At 39.5% G+C, this 12,303-nt stretch overlaps 1 protein-coding gene across 2 annotated transcripts in view; it reads right to left on the bottom strand.

Annotated features, from left to right (window-relative positions):
• Satb1 (SATB homeobox 1) overlaps positions 1-12,303 on the bottom strand; it is a 74,091-nt gene that overhangs the window by 25,047 nt on the left and 36,741 nt on the right. For both annotated transcript variants that reach the window (XM_059281677.1, XM_059281676.1), the window contains 2 exons: positions 11,908-12,120; positions 4,463-4,618 (listed from right to left, as the gene is read on the bottom strand). In XM_059281677.1, the coding sequence (XP_059137660.1) occupies positions 4,463-4,618; positions 11,908-12,120 (369 nt within the window). The remainder of the gene's footprint in view (positions 1-4,462; positions 4,619-11,907; positions 12,121-12,303) is intronic.

Raw genomic sequence — 12,303 nt, forward strand, 5'->3', positions numbered from 1 at the left:
CCCATGACATTTTCACCAATTGTTACCAACAACACCCTAAAGAGGAGACCAGTGAACCCCTCCTTCCCATTCAAGAATCCAGTACAGGGCTTTGTCACGTGTGCTCAACTCGAGCCCGCAGGAGTGAGATGGGAGCTACAGGGGGGGGTTGTACATGCTCGCACTTCCCTCTCCTTTGTTCTCTTCCATGTTCCTCTTGCCCTTCCTCCTTCAGGCAAGCAGACCCCTGAGCTGCCAATGACCAGCTGGAAAGGACGAGGTACAGCTTGCCAAGGAATAGCCCCCACCAAGGAGCCTCTGCGCATCTAGGAGATGGGCTCTGAGGACACAGCACAGGAATCTCACAGACTGCCGAGAGATGTAGCACCAGAGTAAGAGAGACTGTGACTCACACGTCTGTGGGGCCTCCTGACTGCCTTAAATAAGAGTCTGCACAGGTGAAATCGTGCCACAGCCAAGTCTGTGACGTGAACATTCTAAAAGAATGAATTAGCACCCAGCTTCTTTCTACCCAGCGCATCTTCTTGAATAAAACTGGCGGTGCCTTCCCTGACATGGCAGGATACAGCATCACAGATTGCCTGGTTTTACTTCTAGCTGTTGTTACTATAAATTCTTTTATACACTACATGTTTTAGCCCTAGTTCTAGCCCCACTGATGTGTGACAGTTTGATTATACTTAAGACATCTCAACTAACCAAACCTACAAGTCAGAGTGATGCTTGATTTCTTTTAAACCCAAGGAACACTGAAGTCCCTCTCATGCATACTACAGCCCTGCATTTCACAGACAAGAGTTTCTGAAATTGACAGAAGCAAAAAAAATGTCTTTTAATTGTCTGCTCTATTCTACAAGTCATGCTATTTTTAAGTAAAAATCCTCTTTTGTGTGTGTTTAAAAAATAAAAAAATGAAAATAAACTCTACTTATTAATTCAGCCCAACCCACGGTAGCCAACGTTCTCTCCCTGCGGAGAGTGAAAAAGATCACACTGCAAGCATGTCTGGTCAAATGTAACGGCACTGGCTCCCTGCTGTACCTAGAAACACCCTGACCTGTGAAGCAAGCAAGAGGAATCATTTCCTGATGAGGATAGAGACACTACAGAAGCCCCTGAATCTGCCCATGCAGCTGGGTCTGCAGGCCCCACTCTACAAACACAAAATCAATGTAAAAATTACATGTACAAGGCAAGGCCTATGGTGCTGTTAATGTCCCCTTGCTGGACACACACCTGAAGTCTCAGAGCTCTCCAGGGGGTTTCTGTGGAATAAAATTAGATTCTAACATCTGCCACTATTAAGAAAAAAACTCCACTTCCATCTCCCATATGAAAACACTGAAGCCAATGAACAGTAACCGAGCCTTGACATGGTAATGGTTATTACCCAAATCAACTATTTTTTTTAAACAGTAAAATTAGCAAATCCTGCTCCCATAATAATTTGAATGTTATCAGACTAAATGTTTGATAAAATTCCAATTTGACTCACCTGGAAAAACTGCTGCTTATTTGAATGTCCCAAATAGAAGCTGTATTCTTGTAGCTATTCGAATTATATTCAAGGAATACCAGTTTGTGGGAGCTGGCTTTTCTAATCAAGCACAAGAGTAGCCTACCTGCAGTCTTCACCTGCATATTTCATTTAGACATTTCTTTTAGAGTTAAAACAATCTCATTTCTATTATTCAAAGAGATGAGATGATGTAGTACTGGCTAAAAGGCAGAGTCAACATGAGTAGGCTCCTTGTAGACAAAATACTTCATGCATTAGTCACTAGAGCATGCTTTCCTTTTAAAATGGAAGGTATTCCAAACACATAAATACAAGATAAATAAATCATTTTTTTCTGCATGGAGAGGACTGAATCTCTTACTGAGCACATCATAAATGCTGTCCATTTGTGTCTAGCACTCTGTAACTTAAAGGCTTATATGCATATATTATTTTTATACACACCCCACTTGGAGGAATGTGATTTCCTTCTGATGAGCCCTAGATCACTTGTCTGAGATGTAAACGATTATCTTAGAAGTTATAAATTTTTACCATGTAAAGGTCAGTTTTGAAGACTTTCCGTTAGCTTTTCTGTTTCCTTCATGAAACACGAGAGCAGAAGAACAAAACCTAAATTCAGCAGCCACCTGTGTGGGTCAGATTTTCTGTCATAATACACACAGTCTCTGGACTCTCACTCTTAGGTAATCCCTATATCTCTGCATGTGTTTTCACAAAGAGGGCAGTAGAACACCTCAACTGAATAACCAAGAAAAATCTACAAAAATGCTGTAGGAAGTAGAATACATTAGTGATTGGAAATAGCTATTCAAGGGGATGAAAGCCAGATGACCACTTGGCCTACAGCCTCTACCTGGCTCCTTGGAGCTTCTTCATCCACTAATAAGAAGAGTATACGTCTGGGGTAATCTTAGGACACGGATATGGGAGACACTTAGAAGCTACTCACCAAAATTACAGAAATGTAGACTTGAGGTTCAACACAGGACTGGGTAAAAATGACAAGGATGCTTAGAAACGCCACAGAACATCAAACAGACCTCAATTAGCCAATGTGGTTCCTAAATCAGTAACTCAGCCCAAAAGTGGGGAGTCTCTGCTACCACTTAAGAAAGAGTCGAGCCATGGGTAGCTAGGCACTTATCAGAAAGGAAATGGGAAGGGGCAGGAGTAGTAGATGGAGTTAAAGGACAGGTGCCAGGCAGCTAAATGATATGCATTAAAAAGCTTCAATATTAATTTTTGTTTGTTTTGTTTCATGGCTGACCTGATTATAATAATGTGTACATAGCTCCTCCATTTTGGAGATTTGGAGAAAGAGCCTGGCCTTTATAGGAAGGCAGTCTATTATGTAATTGGACAGGCCAGGGTGGGGTAGGGGGTGTAGGATCAGAAAGAAAGGCAAAATAATATATATTTAAATAAGAGATCCTCATCATAATTAGACTAAGTAGTCAAAACAAGAATGTGCCGGGTGGGTGGGTAGAGTGAGACAGGACATTTCTCCTTAACGCGTAGTCTTGGCATGTAAATGAAGACATCTGAAGAAGCACACAGGTTTGAAGCGGTTCTAACATTCTATCATAATTAGAAACATTTCAAGAGCCCTGTAATTTCCAATCAAAATTACAGTAATTTCCGATATGCAAGCCATGATTCATGACAGAATTTTACATTCCATGAGAGATTACGGTGGCCTGATGTATGACATGCTGAGTACAGCACTAACATAAACAATTCAGTTTAATGTTTAAACAGTACTTGATGTTTAGAATCTCACAATAAAAGAAACATATTATTGTAGAAATTATCACTTTGACAGTGATTGAAGGGTAAGGCAGGCATGCGGCCTATAAAGCTATAATTTTTTACAGTCCACAGCTTGAGTTTAATCATTTTTATATAACATTTCCAAGATATCCCTTAAGTATTCATCCGGCCTACAACTTAAACAGGAGCAACATGTTCCTAAAGTAAAACCCCAATTAAGTACCATTATTAATACAGACAGAGTAAAATTTTAGGAAAAGCCAAAAAGTACTATGCTATACATTTTCATGCTCTAAGTACTCCTGGAATTGTATATTTTATCACAAATCGACAACAATTAGGATGTTATATAAAAGAGCATCCAACGATTATGAAAATAGAATTGTGTAACATTTCAAGTTATTCAAATCTCACCCAAGCCCTTGTGTGCCTCTAAGTCCCACCAGGGTGTTACTAAGTCCTTTTGTGAAAGAGTTTTGTATTCTAAACTTTTAAAAAGTATCCCTGGCTCTGGTGAAGGGCTAATAGACAATTGTGAGTTTGTTCTTCCAGATGATTCTAGTAAACAATTATCAACATATGAGAGTCTTATTTAAATAAGAGGTCTGGTATAGGCTCTACGATCAGCCATTGTGACTTCCTGTTTAACGCTATGCAGTTATCAGAGTTGGACAGGTTTTCTGAGTGTGGTATAGTTCAATTTATCTTGTGTGCAACTACAGAAAAATTAAAATCACTAGTGTGCAATGGTGTATGTGCTTTAATAACTACCCAATAGCTGTAGGTAGACTAGTTGCAAAAGAAGTTGCATGATATTTTTAAAATAAAATTGAAGGTCATCTGAGGAATGATGAAACAACAGTAATTTACATGTTCTATTATGAAACACCAGCCTAGTAAACTGGACACATAATAGTCCACTTCATAAAGCAACTATTAACTGCCTCAGAGACTCCCCGAGAAATTCTCAGTCTAGGAGTGGCTGCTGGGGGTCCAGGAAACCCAGTGTCTACAACCTACATCCCAACACTACTGCGCAACAGAGTTCTCTACATAGTACTGGAGGCCACAGCCTCTCAGCAATGCCAACTCACTGAACACAGACATGTCTTTCGTTGACTGTCACAGACATCGCAGATAAACATTCTAATACCCGATAGTGGTACTGACCTGGCTTTTTGTGGCGGCAACCTTTGCAAACAGTGCTTGGGACACTTTAGCACGCTTCATTTCCTGCTGAATCTCGTCATAAATGGAGGCATTAATGTTCATAGTATTGTTCTCTGGTTTCCCATTCCTCTCAGTGGCAAGAGTAGCTGTTTTCACCTACAAAACATTTTGAACATGGCTGTCATTTTTCATTAGCCAAATTGATTCAAAGCTTCTCAGGCTGGGCATCCAAGCTGGGCACCGTTACTCCTTTTATGATCAAGGTGATCAACAGTGCGATCATTCAACATTCGTTATTGCCCTGAGATCAGATTGCTTAAGTTAAGGAAGTCACACTGTCACAGGTGATTGCATCTGTAATATGACAGCAACTGCCAGATGACAACCAGGAAAAATAATGCCATAAAGTAAGTTTTCTGGAAAAGAGAGGAGCTTCAAGGACCTGAAAACAGTAAACTAATTGTCTCCCAATTACCTCCCATTTCAGCCCTAACAAAGCAAATTCACAATTAAAATCATAATGCACAGTGCTGTGTCTTTGCTGGGTGCCCAGTGCCTAATAGACAGTTCCCTCACTGATAGCTGTTATATACTATGGCCTCTTTAATTTCAGACTTTTTAAAATGCCTTTCCTTCTTATGTTTCATTTCTAATTCTTCCATAATAAAGCCATTTACAGAACTGCATATTTAAATCTTCTATCCATCCATGAACAGGTAGAAAGCCTTGCTCAATTATTGTGAAGGCTGGTTGCCTTTCACACGTGATGTCCAAGCTGTTCTGTCTGATTATTTCATCTTTTCCTGGCATTCTGCTATGGAATGACTTCTTTTGACTTATAGAACTAGACAAGAAGAAAATGTTTCTTAAAATGTAATTGAACATTTCTGTAAGTTACACAAAATATATCCTTAGTGACTCTACATACATATTCAAAATGTATAATCACTCAAATATTTGTACCAAGCCTTTGATGATGGAGATAAGCAGGGATGGCTAGAAAAATGTCCTCAACCAACAAAGACTGGGGGTTTGAAAACCAAGTCTCAACCTTAAAATTTGATACTATTATTTTTTAATTCCAATTTTAATTTTTATTATATGCAGTTATATGAAACGGTCTTGAAAATCTTCTGAAAAATAAGCTGAATCTTTCCTAGGAAACTGGTGAAAATGTAATTGAAATCTCAGTCTGGAGGCAGGATCATGCTTCTCAGCAAAGGGAAACAAGGAGCTCTCTTAGGGCCCTCTATGAAGACCTAATAGAAAAATAAAGCATGTAAGGGTAAACGCACAGATAATAAATGTCAACCTGTAGGTTCCATGTTAATTTCACTGTTCCCAAAACCACTTGGCATGAAAGTGAGCAGAGGTTGCCCCTGAAGAAGATTATGTTCTTGAAAGTACACAGAGGTCCCATGAAATGTACCTTCTGAGTCCTTCGAACTTCTAGCCCGGAAGCGAAGTCATTTTTCTCTGACTTATTTCCGGGAGAAAGGTACACAGCGAGACCCGCTCCACCAGACCCCAGCAGCAGAAGGAAAGCATCAGGCTGTGCAATGGCTGGCTGCACCTCAGGAAGAGTAAGCACAGCAGGGTGGATAACACTGTCACCGTTCTCAGTGGGAGTGGCAAGGATCTCTGGGCTCCTTTTCCAGCTCTGGGTCTAGACCAGCAAGGGGCACATTAAGACTGGAGGCCACTAGGAACGCACAGGGCTTTGAAGCCATAATCTGCTAAACAGCACTTTAGGAGCTAGAAGAGTTAACACATTACCATAAATTGCCTACAAAGTTGCTTTGGTGAGATTTGAAACTTTGCTCTGGGGTGGTCTTGCTCTGAGGCAGAGGGATAGATTTGATCACCCCATGGGGTCCCTTCTAATACCTATTTTTCTCACTGCTTAAATGAAAGAGAAAAGCCATTTCAATTGCTTTGAAAATTGAATGTTATGGAAATGGGGCCCAAAGTCCATCACACCAGAAGAAACAGTTTCCTGGTAGCAATCTGTGTAGCAACAGGAACAGTTCTGGTTTTAGAAAACTTGGGATTTCACCTGGTCTTACAATTTTCAATCTTTCGTAAAAATTAACTTGGAGAGTTTAAATTTCTGTGATACTGTTTCTAAAATTTTCTTTAAGTTTTCTATAAAGCAATCACAATGTGAACTAAGAAGCAAGAATCCTAAATCACAAAACCAACTAAATACTCGTTTGCTTTAGGGGCGGGGCGGGGGGGTGTTTGAGCGGTGGGGAGAAGCACCCAAGGAAAAGAATGTGGAGAAAACTTTAAAAATACAGTTAGTCCTGGCTGCATTACTCAGTGAAAAAGTATTTAGCAAAGCTCTTCTTGCTGGCCCAGATATGCATCTTATCACAGATAAGCCATTAGAATTCTAGAACCACATTTTTTCCTAAACACAAGCTATTGCTTAAGGGGAACTGACTTGGCCAGCTTTTCAAAATATGAAAGCTGATTTTTTTCCCCAGGTAAAAAATGGAAACAAAAATCTTTTCTATTCCACTCTACTAAGTACTATTTTTGCTTAGTACAAAAAAAAATCTTCTTTAATCCTGGTTTAGCTTTTAATATTATATCATCCATTAAAATTCATAAAGTAGTTCATCCCGGGCAAAACAAACTACTCTTCACTCTTCTCCACAAATAGCACAGGAGGTGAAATAAATGCAGTTGCAATCGGAATAGCTTTTATCAAGGTAGGGCACACTACTCCATTATTATGGTGGCGCCAGGGAAGTAGTTAAGAATGGGAGCTTCTATTTACCCTCCCGTGTAGGGACAGGCTGCAGCACTGGGGTCTGCTTTTCGTTTCACGAAATTGTGCGGCGGAGCACACATTTTACATGAAAATCCTGGTTTGCTTCTTCTCTGACTGCTAAATGCATCATACTTTAGGGCTTATGAGACTAACACCCTTTGGTCTGGTTGGCTGAATGTGCTGTACCTGGTGCAGGAGAAGCTCCTACAAGCATATGGTTCTTACATACACAAAATTAAAGTTTTATGTTCTTTTAGTAATTATGAGAATGGAAACTGGTATTTATTGTCTGGTTTATGTGTGAATGTATATTAACCCTTTGAACTATGTTTCGACCCACAGTAGGCGCCATGACTACTATTCTACTTTAACTGAAAACGTTGTTATACAGAGGTGAAGTAACTTGCCTCCTGCTCCAGGCTGAGCTCTGAACTTGAGTTTGCTGAAATCTGTTCTTATCTCAAAGACCAGGGAGTTATGTGGTATATGTTCTTCTGTGGGGTCTGCTTAGAAAACTTCTTAGAGACCAAGACATGCTGGGCCTGCTTTTTGGAAGCCCTTTGCTAAGTCTAGTTCATTGAGCTCTAAGTTTTAGAAGCTAATGGCTTTATAATTAACATTAGAAATCTAATCTAAATTTGTTTTCCAAGGTATGCCTATCCCTCCTCTTAATAATTTTGTGGGCATAATTAGGAGTGATGGACAACAGTCCTATATAATACTGCCTTCAGTGTCAGGGCTTGAACTTTTTAGACCTGTCTTTCTTATGTAGGAACAATATTACTTTCCAAATCTAGACCTTTACAAGATGACCATTAACGAGAAGCGTTCTCCTCACATGATGAGTTCATGCCCGTACCTGGACCTGAAGCCAATGTCCTCAAGGTACATGTATTTCCTTATATGGACTTGGTACATTTTCTAATACATTTCTCTGAAGCATCACACTTACCTGGAAAGAAGCTAAAGAATTCCAGGAAGAGATGCAAAAGAAGTTTAAAGAACTGTATAATTCACTTAAAAACCACAACTTGTCAAACAGTTCTTATAGAAGTTAAAATTGGAAAATTAACTCCAGAAGTCAGCAGGTATAAAAATACACAAATAACACAGGAAAATGCCTGTAGTAGAGGGCATTAGTTTAAGCCTATCTTTACTGTAGGACAAATCATCCCCAGGAAATAATCACTAATTTTTATTTATAAAAATCCCTCTAGCCGGGCGGTGGTGGCGCACGCCTTTAATCCCAGCACTTGGGAGGCAGAGCCAGGCGGATCTCTGTGAGTTCGAGGCCAGCCTGGTCTCCAAAGCGAGTTCCAGGAAAGGCGCAGAGCTACACAGAGAAACGCTGTCTCGAAAAAACAAAAACAAAAACAAAAACAAAAACAAAAAATCCCTCTATTAAAATCATTAAGCAACTTTGCACAGCGTAACCAGAAAACAAGTCTCTAAGACAGACCAAGATGTATTTTCTTATGATGAAAGTTTTGAAGGTGAATGTTCTTTAGAATACCAGAAATATCATTATGAAAAGTCATTCCAAATAGATCATTTGTCAAACATTTAATTTACTTCATCCAGACAATATTTTAGAACATTCCTCCTAATCTAACAACACAAATTCCCATTTTCTCTGACTTTCATCCTTTTCCTAAAAATTGTGTATTTTGATGAGATGTCTTGAGGTAAAGGAAAATGCAACAAATTTAATTAGGATTTGAAAACTTTAACTAAAACCTTTCACTCAGCTTTTTCATTTTTCTTCTAGCAAAAGGTTGGTATCAGGATTCAATGAATTAATGCACGTGAAGGTTCTTAGAAAACTGGGAACCATCATCAACCACAAGCTATTTTTCCTTTTCTAATTACAGCATGGAACTTACAAAAATATGCTGCTGACAATTAGGTTTGACCCAGTCCCAGATAGAGGACAATGGCCATCATGGTTGCTTCTACTGGATTACCCAAAATAGGTCTGCACTAGGGGCAGAGCACCATGGCTGGGTCAGCCATGGGCTCTGCTGCTTCCTGTGGCTGGGCTGTCTCCCAGAAAGGCATGTGTAGGACATCTTTCTGGAGACTACCCAAGGAAGTCTCATGTTAAAGATGGCTTCAAATCTAAGTCCCTCAATAGTTTAGCACCTTGGTCTAGGATGCCCCAGGAACACTATGAAATCTTCCCAAAATGTGAGCTACACACTGTAGGAGCGAAAGAGATTCCAGTCTCCCAGGCTTAAGTGTCTGGGGTGTCCCATGAGTCACCAAGGACCTCTGCTTTTCACCTCTGGTGGGACTGTTGTTTTGTTTTTCAGGAAGAATCAGAGTTCAAGTCCAAATCAAGATTTATCTCAAAACAGGTTTCAAATCTCTTTATTTTACAGGAAATGCAACGCATAGTGATTTCACAAAGAGTTTTCTCTGGTAATGCACAAAACTGAAGACAGTTTTGCAGGCTGTCTCTGTGGAAAACACCACAGAGACAGTTTAGTTACCTGTAGTGAGCATATGAACCTCTCTTGGGGGTTCCATTTTAACTTCAACTGCTGATTCAAAACAGTCCTAACTCTCCAAGCCTGACAGCATGCTTTCCCCAATTCTACTCATTTTGCAGTGAGATAAACAGAGCTTTTTTTTAAAAAAAATTTAAAGTGTTGCTTAAAGGGTAGAATGTAACCAATTGGCAGCAAGCACTGTTATAACATTAAGTAATGCAAATGGATTCACAGAAGAACAAGTAAGACACACAGACTACATGTACCAGACACTCACCTCTGGATTTGGTTAAACAGCCAATAAAAAACCACGCTAGGAGAAATCTGGAAGCATTTCACTAAGGAGCTACAGTACCTACCCACTTCCTATGTTCACCACTGGTTGAACACCCCAACTATGAGCCTGGTTAGTCTTAACGCCCTTTGAGAACAAACAAATATAGTGATGGGTGTCTCAACCAGGAAATCTGGAACTTAGGATAAAGTAAATTACATATGTTTTCTACCCCATATAGCATGACATATGGTGTCTTTATAAATACACACACAGGAAAGTTATTGAATAGTATCTTAAGAATATGAAAAGAAATATCACTTAAGAACTAATACAACTTTGGCTCAGAAAACAGTCAATGAATAAGGATTAGCGTGATCATCAGAACCATATTTAGAAAATAAAATTTCCCAAATTCTACAAAATGAAAGCTGTTTAAGCACTAAATTAAATAACTGGGCATATTGAAAAGAGAAGACAGTCAGTGCTAAAAGTCATATTGTTATTAAAGAAGTACTTTAAACACCTCAGAACAAGACAGGGTAAGGGCAGGCTAATGCCCCCAAGTGTAAAATCCCCATCTGGATGGTTATTGTATAAAGTAAGGATGTGGGGAACACTGCAAGTCTTAAACTTCTTCATATAATAACCTACACAAGTCATATACATATTTACAGAGTTCCTAACTCCGGATTTTAGGAACTATTTTATAGATGAGATTACCAACCAAACACAGTATCTATGAGTACCCGGGCAGCTTATGTATGAACGCTGTGACCCTTCTCAAAGAACAGAATTATCTTCACAGCCTGCTCCTACAGACATTAAGACAGATTGATTTTCACTAAAAACGGATTTTAGAAATAATTTCTTTAGAGCATTCTGTCAGCAGTTCAAGAACCTCAACAAACAGCTGGAGTGTGTCTGGTCCTCGTGTAGAATTCTGTAACAGCTTCATTTCTTACCGTTGGATGGGCTTTTCCTATACTTCTGTATATACTCAGAAATATATGGACTTTTTGTTGGTTATTGATGGAAAGAAATCATTAACATATGATTATAACATTATATTCCACGAATACTCTGAATTTACGTTCCATACTCAACTTCTGAAACAACTTCGGAGGCTGATCTAGTTGTGCAGGTTGTACCAGCCACGGACTAAATATGGGAGAAAACACATGTGCTTGGATTCTAAGCCCAAGCTATGGAACTTCCATCTAACGGTTTGCACTGAGAGTTCCCTTCTTGACTTCTCACAGTAGATATAAGTAGTTGTAAGTTTAAGACTTGATTTAAAACAGCAATGCACAATAAAGTTAACTGGAAGGTAGATTCGTTTTTCCTTCCTAAAAAGTGGAACATTTTGAAGAAAATGAAAATGTGCCCATTTCTGGGAATTCAGACAGAATTCTTTATCAGTCTCATTTAGAGCTGCCTTCAAGGATTGTATTAAACTTAATTATGAAAGATTACAAACGAGATGATATGTAATTGGTACCAGCTGCAGTCCGTATTGGAAAGCATAAATATAAATGAAATTACTTATTTATTTTTTATTTACTATTCAAATGGCAGTCCTCAAACTAATGACAGTAACCAGGCCTTATTATTTCTGTTCTGAGGTGAACAGAATGCATCTGTAATAACAATACTAGAGGTAGCTACGTCACTTCTTCAACCTTCAAGAACCCATAGGCTTAGAGCGACACAAGGCAGTTTTCTTTTTCCTAATTAGAACCGGACTGTTTTCCATCAAAATTAATGATTTGAGATGAAATTTTCAAGCAAATTTATGGAACTTTAAAAAATCTGTATCTATTTATCCAATTTCTTGTTGCGAGTAATCATGAAATGTTTTTAGGGCAGCAGAAAAAACTACAAGGAAGAGGCGGGTCACCTGGGGAGGACGGCTGGGCGGAGTGCTCAGCAGCGGTGCAGGACCCATGGCAGAGGCAGCGTTCAAGCTCCTTTCCCTCTCATCCTGGTATATCCGGTCTCTTTCAGCTTCTGGCAACTGTAAGAAATTCTGCATAGCCCGAAGGTTTACCAGCAAGGACTGGGATGCAGTCTTGGGGTCCTCTTCCTTTCGGAGGATTTCAGAAAGCAATCCCTGCAGGGGAAGAAAGACACAGGGTGAGCCTGCTCCTTGCTCTAGCCAGAGGGTAGGGAGTGTCCTATCCCATGCCCTTTCCACGCCCTTTAGAAAGTGAGCAGTCAGAGGCCTTGAGTCTGTCTCTACAGGAATATATTAGCTACAACTGAAATAGTGGAGAAGAGAGCCTCAATTGTATCC

The sequence above is a fragment of the Peromyscus eremicus genome, chromosome 16_21, assembly GCF_949786415.1.
Source record: "Peromyscus eremicus chromosome 16_21, PerEre_H2_v1, whole genome shotgun sequence".
In the NCBI taxonomy this organism is placed as follows: Eukaryota; Metazoa; Chordata; class Mammalia; order Rodentia; family Cricetidae; genus Peromyscus; species Peromyscus eremicus.